The sequence below is a fragment of the Nasonia vitripennis genome (assembly GCF_009193385.2).
Source record: "Nasonia vitripennis strain AsymCx chromosome 2 unlocalized genomic scaffold, Nvit_psr_1.1 chr2_random0010, whole genome shotgun sequence".
NCBI classification, from domain to species: domain Eukaryota; kingdom Metazoa; phylum Arthropoda; class Insecta; order Hymenoptera; family Pteromalidae; genus Nasonia; species Nasonia vitripennis.
The window spans coordinates 3,082,785-3,095,051 of record NW_022279617.1 but is presented as its reverse complement, the minus strand read 5'-3'; the positions used below and the strand labels follow the sequence as shown (position 1 = coordinate 3,095,051).

Here is a 12,267-nt window from a genome sequence, read left to right as displayed (position 1 = left end):
ATGCTCTCGTTCTTGGTCCTTGCGTTAAGCCCAAGGAGCTTAAGGGATTACTTTTGCGTTTCTTGCTCTTTTCGTGCAAACGTCTCACCCACATTTTTCTCATGCTTTCCAGGCCTTTTAAAGCCTTCCTCTCTTGAAAGAATCGCGTAAGTCTTGTATTGGATTGGCTGAGACTGCTTTCTTTGCTTCGTTTTTTTTTGCCCTCGTTCTCCCTTGACTGCCTTAATATAAGCACTATATTTTCTTAATCCAAAAGTTTACAATATATTATTTTGATACAAAAACCGTTCCCAATTCTTTGGCACGTAGCATCCTTTAACATTAAGTATTGCTTTAGCTAGAATATCGAGAACGAAGAAAAGTGATAATTATAATGTATACGGCTTTTTATTACTCTTAAATTAATTTATAAATATTATCAAGTGGCGCGGTAGCGCCACGAAGGCGACTTTGAAAAGCAGACGAAGCTTTGGCGCCCGCGACACTATTTACTTCTATATTGGTATCCGAGATTTTACTTTTAAGAAAAACGATACTTACCATAATTGTTTCTAAGTAATTTTTATATATTATTACATTCGTGTGCTAATCAGTGATTTTTAATAGAAGTTGTCAAAAAAAAACGCTGTTATTTATATAATATAAACAATCTTGTATATGATTTGCTCAAATCATTATTTTTTTCTCCAGTGTGAAAGGACGGTGAAGTTAGCTGCGCATCAAAAATGATAGGGAATAGCTTTTCCACCTTTTTTACATATCCTCACATTCCTTATATCATTGGGGGGTTACATACAAAAAAATATTGCGTCCTATTAAATTAAGAGTTTATATTATAGGTATAAAAATCATTCAAGAGCGGTGTCTAAGTGTATAAGGTTGCCGGTGACGACGTCTAGTTAGTTCGCCCCGTGGTTTTTGGTGTCTAGGTGTAAAAATCATTTGAACGGGGTGTTTAGGTGTACAGGGTGGCCGATGACGAAGTCTAGGTGGTTTGCACCGTGGTTTTTGGTGTCTAGGTGTAGAAATAATTCAAAAGGGGTGTATATCAAAACAATTAGTGATTTCATGTTAGTGATAAAAATGTTACAAAAAAGCTGTGGTCAAAGGGTTAAAGATGCTTATATTTTTACGACGTCGAATATGAAATACTCAAAAAAATTTACAAAAAAAGATTAAAATCTCTAAAAAAAATTAACTTTTAAAAAGTAAAAGGTTAGGCGACTTTGTTTATTGGTTGACAACTGAAATTTTCTTTTTATGTATTAGAACGTCATACAAACACCATAAGTACAATGAAACGGGCATGGCAAGTTAAATAGTAATTATCTTGATAGTTGCTCCTCGCTTCATTACGATTAAATATGATAAACTTGACTTTTTTTGATTGATCTCAGTTCTTTTCTATATGTAATTTCGTTGCGGAATATATCAAACTCGCCTAACCTTTTATACTTTTTCAAAAGTTAATTTTTTTAGAGATTATAATAATTAACGATTTAAAGGATCGTTTAGAACAAGTCTGAGCAGGTGCAGTATACAGCTGCAGTATACGTGTATACGTATACTGGTATTCTTAAAAACACGTATATGTAATTCGCTTTATAAAAGCTATTAAAAAATTTGTTGAAAACACTTCCATCAATATTATTCTGCACTATTATTATTAGTTATAATATTATTTACTTATATAATAGTGCTTTCACTATTATAGACTTTAGAATCAGTCGATAAATCTACTGATATTATGGACAGCCGATATTCACTAAGGTGTATCGAACACGATATAGCGATTTATCGTGTTAGAGAATCTTCCTGATTAGTCAAAATAGTGGACATCATCCGATAACGTTACTGATTAAAGCCCCTGCCGCGTTTCTCGTGTACTGAGTAAAACATATGCTCCTACCAGGGCAGGGTTTTAGTTCTATTAGTTGATGAAAAAAAAAATGTTGAGCCTCAACATCTTTGAACCTAACTGATTTCTTAAACAGCCCATGGAGAGGGATTAAAATGGTATGCAATGTTAATTAAATCCAAAATTTTAACTTGATACGCCTTTTTACTGCAGTTATCGAGCGCCATAGAAAAACGACTTTTTTAAGTTTGCGATGTTTTTCTCCGAATGTGCTCCATGAAATGACTTATAGTTCCATGAATGAATTAAAGTGGTGTATAGTTATAATATAACCTTCAATAATCATGTTTCTTTAGAAAGGTTCGACATTTATTTTTCGAGTTAAAACAATTAAAAAAAATTTACTTTATTGTGTATAATAAAAGAACGATAAACGATAATATAGATTCTCCTCGGTAAAAAGATGGGTTATTTTTTTTTCAGGTACATATTAAGCGATTTTCCCAATAACTTTATTAGAAAAATCTAAAATTTTCAAAACTAAGATATCGCTATAAAAAAAGTGTCTACAAAATGTAAGAACGGACTGTTTTCGCATTGTGCTATAATAAAATCAAAGAAAATGACACTTGGTCGATTAAGTCAGTGCGGTGGCCTGCCATCACCATTCACGTCATAAGCGTCCGAGAATTTTCGCATAAACACTTACCATGGCTCCTGACGCTTGACCACAATGACGAAAGCGGCAGCGATGTGCCAAACAAGGAGCAACATGATTATGTCTCTACCCTACTCTTTTATGCAAACAAAGTGGAACTTGACTAAAGAGTAGAAGAGTAGTTGTCGGTGCGACAGGGTGAGAAGAGAGGGGGATACACCGGCAGTCGGATGCAGGGCACCGCGTGAACTTTGCTCGATCGATCGCGCGACAGAGACATACGAGAACGCGCGATATGCGTATCATACTGCAAGTGCTGCGTGTCGCATGTGTATTTGCGTCAAGAGATGCTGTAGGTAAATATGTGACGTGGTATTGGAGATAGAGAGAGAAGAGAAGGGAAGTTGAACAGTCAGAGAATCAGAAAATTGAACGCATGCGTTTGGTGGTTGCGTTGCGGTAAGGCCACATCAATATGGATTCAATCAAAGAGTTCGATGATGTTTGGACACGTTTTAGTGGATAGATAAGAGCTTTTTATGTATGTATAGCTACGGCTTAGATACTTAACACACGATTTGCCAATGCGTTTTTTGTTTATGTTTGTTATAAACATATTAATCTTTTTTTAATCTGTAAATAATTTGAGGTTCAGAAAATTTGAAAATGGTAAATTTTTAGAAAGCCTAACTTTCTAAACTCATTCTTTTATCATTATTTTAATTAACGTACAAAAACAGTAAAGCTATTTTGTTTATATAAGCAATATATTGTGTAAACAGGTCATAAAGTGGGATTCACGCTGAGTATAGAGTTTGTAGTACGACTCGAAGCCAAGCGAACACGTGTCAAAGGTGAGTGTGTTTGCGAATGGAATACAAGTACTTTAACCACGCCAAATTAAAAAGCCATCAAATAAAAAACTGATATTACTGGTGTTTTTGGAATATACTTTCCGGTACTAAAACATGGAAAAAATCACTTTTGTCGATCCGATGGATACATCGTGGATTATGCAGTATAGAAAATTTAAGAAACGCAGATAAAATAAAACGTTTAAAGGTAATTTATCAGTTTTTATACAATGTCTGCTTACGTTGCCTAAGATACGTTGGCCAAATGATTGAGAAATGTTTTCATTGATGTTGTCAAAATTTTTATTTTCTGAAAGTGATAATGCTTGTTAAACATTTAAACAAGGCTTCTAAAATATATTTATAACTTTTGTTTAATTTTTGTTTATCGTTATTATAATCATCAAAATCAACACTAAACGTATGTATATTTACATTCGTTGATAAAATGCGTATGAATATGGGTGTATAATTTATTTTAAATATTTAAAATATAAATACATTCTTTCCATTGCTGCATCGTTCAAATGCTTTGTTGCTCTTTAGTTAACATTTGCTTGTCATTTACGTTTGTGCCACTGTCTGAAAGAAAAAAAATTAACAATATGCATAAAGTATTTTGCTGATCGTTTACTGTTCTGTTTTTTTATTTGATTCTGCTATAATAATTTAAAGTATTGTTATTGTAGAAAAAAATTGATGTATGCATGTTCAAAAATGTGCGGTGAACATAGTACTATACAAATTAATCATACAGAGTATTTTTACATTTTACAGAGTATCATAACTTTTAAGTGATTAAATTCGTAAATTATATCAAAAATTTATATTTTTACAAATTTCTATGAAAATTATTATAATATTCTTAACAAAAGTAACAATTATTATCTTTTTAGTATACGTCCGATAAACGGACTTTTGTCATTGGGTATTTGTACTTGTCTCCATCTCTTATGATACGCATTTACATTCACATTAAGTTTGCTTATAAAAATGATAGAATATGTAGTCCTGAGAAAGCTGCAATAAATGCCAATGAGTTCTCGGCGATTTTTAATAATGTAGATAATAAATTTAGATTTTTTCTGTTTCTTTTTCAGTTTTATTATTATTATCAATTCTCGAGAAGGGTATTTTTTAGAATATTTTCGAAATCCAATCCAACTAGTTAATTTAATAAACCTAATCAATCAAAAAGCACGATTTGAAAAATATTTCACTAGAATTACATTTACTTAAATAGAGTAATCACTGTTGTCATTAAGTCAGTAACACAATATTAAATATTATCTAAATGATGTCTCAAAGAAAATCAGATTGAAACTGCTTTGACTCACACTTTTATACATCTATTGTACTTGTTAGAGGGTTGGTAATATTACGTCTTGTCATATCGCAGATGTTTGAAGTGTCATTGATGTTCGGCAAATTCATAGCTGATGCAAGTCTTAGTGTCTGAAATGGAAAATTTTAAAACGATTGTTTTATTCCTATCTATATAGAATTATACAGAATGCCAATATTAGTGGGCAATAAAAATTTCAAAATTCTCTCATGGAAAATTAACGAGTTCTGGTAGCTAAGAAATAAAGCAATTGCTTATTTTATATAAAAAATATGAACTCAAATAGCTACATAATTTTAAGCTGAAAAACTTAGAGCTCTATGACGGTCTTTGCCGATACACGCTAAAAATAAAACCATGCTGTTTTAACTGACTAGATTGGCTGAAATTGCCGTAAAGTTCAGCCGTTATTAGGAATCAATTTATGAGTGGTCGCTCAGTGTACATGCGTAACCTATCTATGACATTAGTAATTCTTGATAAATGTATTTTTTAAACTGACTCATTAATCATTTGATTAAAAAATTAAATTTACTGAAATTTGTTTATGTTTTGGAAAGGTTATGTATAACCAATACATTTTCAAATTATTAGTTGGCGTAACAGATCAAGCATGACCAAGCGCTTAGCCAACAGCATGAGACCCAACTTGCCAAAACTACCAGTGGGGCTACTCGCTGTTTTGGCTGAAGTGCCACTACCATTCGGGTAACCCAGTAAAAATTACTGGACTTTACAGCAAGGTTTTATTCTCAGTACATGTAGGAAACTTTATCGACCAAAATTGTAAGATTGAAGTTACCGCTGGTGAAAAGAAATGTCTTATGAAAATCTAATAGGTACGCATCTCGAGAGAGTACAACGAATATTTTAAATAAAAATGGTTGAATTCATTGAAAATTTTGATAAAAGGTCAATTTTTTATATGTCTCAGCTAAGTTATTTGCGCAGCTTTCAAATCCCTTGTGTCATGAATCGGATGACTCGTGAATACTGTGAATTTATACATTCGTTTAGATGTGTTTAATTTGCACAAATATAACCATTTGTAACATGAGCATAATGCTTTTTTAATCGACAAGATTCTAAGCGAAGTGCGTTCCCCACACATAGGCACTATGGCCTTTTTGATTGTTGCTCAAATAAAATTTATGAATAACGCTCTAAATTTAGCAACAAAGATTCAATTCTATACTAATCGCGGTTTTTTTTTATAGATGGACTAAATTCTAAACAATATGCAGTACGTGAGCAAAGAAACAAATTTGTTTATCTGACAAATAAAATTCTTTATTATAAGAAATATTAAATTCTTGTGTACCCTTATCCGATCTCTTCGTGCTGCATAAAGTACCCAAAGTATGTAAGTCACCATAATAATGGCAGGTATACAAATTCCAGCTATTGTTGATGCCCCTCTTGCAAACACATGATAAACTGCAATGAGTATAATGGCTAAGGCTGCTCCACCGGCGACATAGCGACCAGTCCGTCTTCTTTCCTCCTAATTTGAACAAAAAAGTGCTTGATTGCAATACTAGTATATAAATAGACTCTTCGGTCTTTTATGGGGATGTTTGCTCTGCAAGCTTGAGTTAGATGATGCCAGTACACGTTAGCACTATTGTGACTGGCGCACCTATAACATATATCTAAATACGTAACTGTGCTAGTCTACTGCGAACTCATGTACCTAGCAAGTCAATACTGCGAAAATTTGAAAATCGTCTCTATATTAGCATAAGAGTAACACAAAATGTTTGCGATTTCACTACAGATTATAAAGATGCCTTGCGTTTTGCGAAATATGCTGTAATCATGCTATAAATCACGTTAGTTTAAGTAAATTTGCGGTCGACTAGCGGAGCTATGTTATAGGCGGCTACAACAGTGCTCAAGCTTGCAGGGCAAACATCCTCATACACTTGAGTTTCAAAAATTATAGCGATCGAATATGTTTATTAAATTATTTAAATACAAATAAAACTATATTTACAGTTTTTACTGTCATATTACAATAGCATTTTTCCAGTAATCAAATTCTGTGAATACTACACGATGATTTTTACCGAGGAATGTAACGAAATAAAATTTCGAATCTTTGATGCACGCGCCCGCAAAACAAGGACGACTCATGAACATAATACGATAACCTATAATGTCTCTAAAAAAAAAGTAATGACTGGATGTTGTAAAGCCGTCAATAAAGCAATTTTATTACAATGTGAAAACAAATATTTGATCTAAATATTGTTACTATTTTGAACTTATAACCTCAAGAAAATTAAGTTAATCGCGCGCTGGATTTAGCTAGTAGAAAGAAAAACGACGTCAGTCCAACTTCGTATGATATAGCATATGTAAATTTTCCGCAGTCTTTTCATTCTTTTCCCCAAAATCAAGTACGTTACGAAAAATTACCATGTCCTCAATCAGTCACAGAGATAAGGAAACGCACCAAGCTCTGTCAGCTTCTTAGGGCTGTAGGGAACATATAGTGCCGATCTTAGTTAGGAAGATGAAGTTGCAGAGCTACATACACTCATACAGTGCAGGCTATGCAGCAGTGTAGCGCATGCATTTTCATATCGCGAACTGCGCGTGAAGTGTATATTCTATATACAGCGTAAGAACTGTACTATATATAGCGTATATACAGCGTAAGGTCTTCGGTAGATCGCCGGGGATCTCCCGACGTCGTCCGCAGTTTTCTGCCCTTTTACTGAACTGGCGCTTGCGTCTCTCTGTTATGTATGTATGCAAATTTTACATTGCGAACACATATGAGAAAGTCGTGCAACGGGGCGAGGGCAAGTGTGCCCGTGTGCGTACATGTGGTGTAGGTATATACGTCTGACATCAATGCAAACCCATCCATGCATACGAAGTCCATGTAAACACGCGCATATGGAAAATCTCATTCCCTGGATTCCGTTGGCTGAAATCTACCCTTTTTGAATTTCGGGAAAGATACGATGCTTTCGTAAATACACAATTTGCATTTGGACTGTACGTTTTTGTATTTATGTACTCCTATCAACATTGATTGTTTGAACAATGCGAACAAGGTTATTACAAATTCGATGTTACGGGTATGCTTTATTTTTGTATCCATAATGGCTGGCATGTATTATTGACGAATTTTTACAATTATGTAGTAAAGTAGATGTGCATTTTATTCCTCTCTTAAAATAGCGTTGACCGGTTGTTATGAAACCGTTGCTACCAACCGTGAAAAGTTTTGATGTAATTAAAATTTTAATTTAAATAATAAAATAGTTCTATTAAAATTATTGTTTTTGTTTTCATTCCATAATTCCTTTAGAGTTTGAGGCGAGAGAAAATGAAAATTATACATAATTATTTAATAAATAAATAAAAGATTTTGATGCATTTCAGCAGTATGATATAAACATCACTTTAACATCAGTTCAAACTGCAGATAAGTAAAAATTTCCGTATTTTTTCGTTTTGTTTGAAAAAATTAAAAAACGTTGAACACAATCACTTATAATTTGTCAATAGATTCAATTGCATTAAACACATAATCACTTTTTTTATTCATCATTGCCTTCTAATAACTCATCGTCTCCAGTATTTATGCGAAGAAGTGAGCTTACTCTCAGCCCCGAAATCACGTGTACCGTAATATAGCAATAGACACGCAGTCACGCGCGTATTTACGTATATGTAAACTAGTAGAAGCACGCGTTAACTCACACCTGTTTCGCACGCATATGCAGATTGCGAGAGACGATTTCAGGCTGCTGCAGCTGATGCGGTTAGTTCGGCGCATTCTATTTCCCTAACTCGTTGAAGCGAGCGTACTCATGCATTTCGCGGTGTCATTATCATATTTAAATAGAGTTTTGTCACCGTTGATCCATACATTATAGATGTGCAGACTATCTCGCCGCGTAATCGGCAGAAATTTTATTTTATCAATTGAGTGACAGCCGGCTTACCGCATGTTTTTTATGTGCCTGACATTTTGGAGGGTTAGACAAACGATCGAATTTCCTGTCGCGAGCCGAGCTTGCATTCCTCGCACGTCTGTCTAATAAATCTCAGTTACTGCTGTACTACTGTGCCTTTCGTCTCCATATGTGACTGTGCTTTCTGCGTGATTCTTTGTTGCGTGCCGATGCCTTCGTTTCGACACGCCGACGTGCATTTCTTTATACGTGGCTTGACTACGTCGAAATATTTCGAGCTTTGTCGCAGAGAGTGGACTTTTTTACGGGCTTGTGGAAGATAGTAAGAATGTCGGTTAGCGAAGAGTTTAACGCATTGAGATTTGCGCTTTGGATAATTTTCTGCAAGCTTTTGGTTTTTATAAACAACATGCGGGAAGCGAATTGCAATCGGTTATAAATTAAAGCCTGTTTGTCTATAATAAAAGTTTTAGCGCTCGCATGTGCACATAGCAATCTTTTTAAATGCTGCAGTACCGAAAGAAAGTTAATAGTTGATCGGAAATCAAAGTAAGAAAATTGAGTTCGCCAGTTCTAAAAATAATACTGATCAGTGTGCTAGCTGCGTTTAAAAGCCGTTTAGAATGTTTGGTTTCGTTTTCCGGTGTTGGACATTTTCAATAACACTCTTTTATGATTTTTCTTGCTTATTGCTTGTTTATTTTTTAAAGGATCTTAAAGTTATTTTTATTATGTACAGAATATCGATTAGTCGCATGTAGAAATTAGTTGATAACAAAAATAATTTTATAGCACAGTGTGGCTAAAATCCGCTGTTAAGTCACGCCTACCTGTGACTAAAGTAGTCCTTTTTTGCACTGTGTTTATCACACTCGCTACGCTCGTGCGCTGACCTCACGGTGCAAATGAGGAATACTTTAGTCACGAATAGGCGAGACTTGCGGACTTTAGCAGTCTGTGCTATAAAATTGTATACGGTACTCTTGACTCAAATGGTTCAGTTTTACACGGCGCTTAGTGCCCTCGCTACGCTCGGATGCTACTGCGCCGTGTAAAAAAGAACCATTTAATTTTATAGTACAGACTGCTAAAATCCGCAAGTCTCTCCTATTCGTGACTAAAGTAGTCCTTATTGGCACCGTGAGGTTAGCGCACGAGCGTAGCGAGTGTGATAAACACGGCGCATAAAAGGACTACTTTAGTCACAGATAGGCGTGACTTAACAGCGGATTTTAGCCACACTGTGCTATAATAGTATATTGTGTATCAAGGGCGTAAAGTGGGCTTTTTTAGGCCGAGTGTGGATTTTGCAGTACGAGTCAAGGCGAGTTAGCCCGAGCCGAAGGCGAGGGCGTTTACGAGCCGCAGACGAGTATTTTACATATTTTATGTAACGCGCGGACGTATTTTCGCGTTTTTTCGTACGTGTTAAGAGGGACTGATGTGACTATTTTTTGACACGGCAACCGTGCTCTTGTCTTGTTCAAACATTATATAAAATAAATAAATAATTCAAATTTATCAACTTTTTTTTTAAAATTACAAAAAAAAATGTTGCAGGCAATAAAGACTTTTTAGCGGGCAATAATGGCCTTTATTGCCCGCTAAAAAGTCTTTATTGCCCGCAACATTTTGTTTGAACAAGATAAGAGCACGGTTGCCGTGTCAAAAAATAGTCACATCAGTCCCTCTTAACACGTACGAAAAAACGCGAAAATACGTCTGCGGGTTACATAAAATATGGTGTGCACCAAGGGCTAAGTGGGCTTTTTGGCCTCGTGGATTTTGCAGTACTCGTCTGCGGCTCGTAAACGCCCTCGCCTTCGGCTCGGGCTAACTCGCCTTGACTCGTACTGCAAAATCCACACTCGGCCTAAACAAGCCCACTTTACGCCCTTGGTACACAATATACTATTTCTCCACACCTGCACCGAAAGTACCTCATTCCCTTCCGGGCGCCTGGAGAGGAATGTGCATTTTCGGTGCTGGTGTGAAGAAAAATAGTATACGCACCACGGGAGGAAAATTGAACAGCCCATACCTCGTGTTTGCCACCCTCGCCTTCGGCTTGGGTGACAATTTACACGAGATATGGACTGTCCAAGTTTTTTCCTCCTAGTCACGTAATATACTATTGCGCCCGCTGCTGCATTTTTTCGCACGCGTTTCGGAAAACGACTACTTTTGTCCCTAATTTTAGGTCAAAAAACGCGAAAATCGTTCATGTGTCACAAAAAAGAATATACAGACTAGTCTATAAACTAATCGCTTTTTAGTTTTAAAGGGACTTTGAAGTGTTTAGGAATCTTTTATAAATGTATTTATCGTATAAAGAAAAGAAGATATAAGATAGCAGAAAAGAGGATTATTTAAATAATAATGTATACCTTAGAATAATGGTTTGAAGTTTCATCGACCGGTCGTAAAATGTCCTGAGAGGATGTCACGGACTGTAGCTGCATATCGACTCGTCGACAAGTATATTTTCTCTAACCGACTATTGATTTTCATTTGATGGCACGAGTTGCCACAATAAATAACTTGTAACACTATCTGTCTTCTCGATTTCGAATTTCTTCTCTGAACCAATCGTCTTGCTATCGTTGAATAACCAACCAATTCTCTGCGAGTAAAACAACTCATTGAAGAACAGCCGCTGCTCTTTCACGAAAACTAATCACTCGACACTTAGATACAAAGGCACTTCAGGATTCTTCTCTTTTCTTCAACATAGCTGTATAAACATTTCTTGCTTTAGCGATGGCTAGATACAACTTTTCGAATTCAACTCTATTAGCTTATCTATTTTCTTTTTAAAAGTGCACGTTGTCACAACAGCTGATTCATACTATGAAGATAGTATGATTCATACTTCCCAAGCTCTAACAGAACTTTCTTGCGAAAACTATTCTCTTGAAAAGATCTCTTGGCAGAAGCGCATTAGCGAGTGGAAAGAAGCTGTTTGAAGCAGTCAACGAAATGTGGTAGCACCGACGAGCATTTTGCAGGCTGACGTATAAATCGAGTAAACTATGTTGTGATAACAAACAAAAAGGCGCGCACCCACGCAACCGCGGAAATCTGCATCTTAGCTATAGTTTCATCGACACGACCGGATGCGGCATTTCGTATACGGGCAGCGATGAGTCCGACAGTACGAAATTCTTTTTCTCTTAGCCAGCCGTGTTTTCTCGAAGAAGTATTTCTGCTGGAATTTTCCGTGACGTTAGGGAGTGGTGAACTCCGCATTTTCCGCTGCTGCGATGGGTTTTTGATGTACTTTTTGTCCAAAGCATCATCATAAAAAAAAGGAACCAGTTATTTAATTACTGCAAATGTAATTAGACAGACCGATACAAGTTAATAACCTAATAATTAATACTTGATATTACTTGATACAAGCATTCGACATGTATTATACACAAAATATACATATTAGCTTACATAAGCTAATTAATAAATTACCAATTAAATTCCATCCAGTTTTTAATAATTTGATTTTAAGAAGCTTTCTCAATATTTAATACCATTATTTTATTCGGTGGCTGATTATAAGTAAGAATGGTTTTTTATCGTTATTTTCATCACTAATTCTCTTCTTATATTTAAGTAAGATG

At 35.3% G+C, this 12,267-nt stretch overlaps 1 protein-coding gene and 1 long non-coding RNA gene across 6 annotated transcripts; one reads left to right on the top strand and one right to left on the bottom strand.

Annotated features, from left to right (window-relative positions):
- Positions 1 to 2,789: 2,789 nt before the first annotated feature.
- On the top strand, positions 2,790 to 8,008 carry LOC116416550. 3 transcript variants are annotated; one of them, XR_004226931.1, is made up of 5 exons: positions 2,790 to 3,057; positions 3,299 to 3,370; positions 3,536 to 3,578; positions 5,310 to 5,554; positions 5,933 to 8,008. It is a non-coding gene; the product is annotated as an uncharacterized LOC116416550 (long non-coding RNA). The 3 variants fall into 3 exon arrangements; XR_004226929.1 differs by having other exon boundaries at positions 2,791 to 3,057; positions 5,310 to 8,008; XR_004226930.1 differs by lacking the exon at positions 5,310 to 5,554 and having other exon boundaries at positions 2,793 to 3,057.
- On the bottom strand, positions 3,602 to 11,689 carry LOC107981979. Of its 3 annotated transcripts, none has more exons than XM_016988991.3 (4): positions 11,038 to 11,689; positions 6,037 to 6,219; positions 4,708 to 4,825; positions 3,602 to 3,948 (listed from the first exon to the last, which is right to left on the bottom strand). In XM_016988991.3, exons 1-3 carry the CDS (start codon positions 11,110 to 11,112, stop codon positions 4,712 to 4,714), a joined length of 372 nt encoding a protein of 123 aa, XP_016844480.1. In that variant the 5' UTR covers positions 11,113 to 11,689; the 3' UTR covers positions 3,602 to 3,948; positions 4,708 to 4,711. The 3 variants fall into 3 exon arrangements, with proteins under 3 accessions (XP_016844480.1, XP_016844479.1, XP_016844477.1); XM_016988990.3 differs by having other exon boundaries at positions 3,603 to 3,952; positions 11,038 to 11,688; XM_016988988.2 differs by lacking the exon at positions 3,602 to 3,948 and having other exon boundaries at positions 4,457 to 4,825; positions 11,038 to 11,688.
- Positions 11,690 to 12,267: the final 578 nt, after the last annotated feature.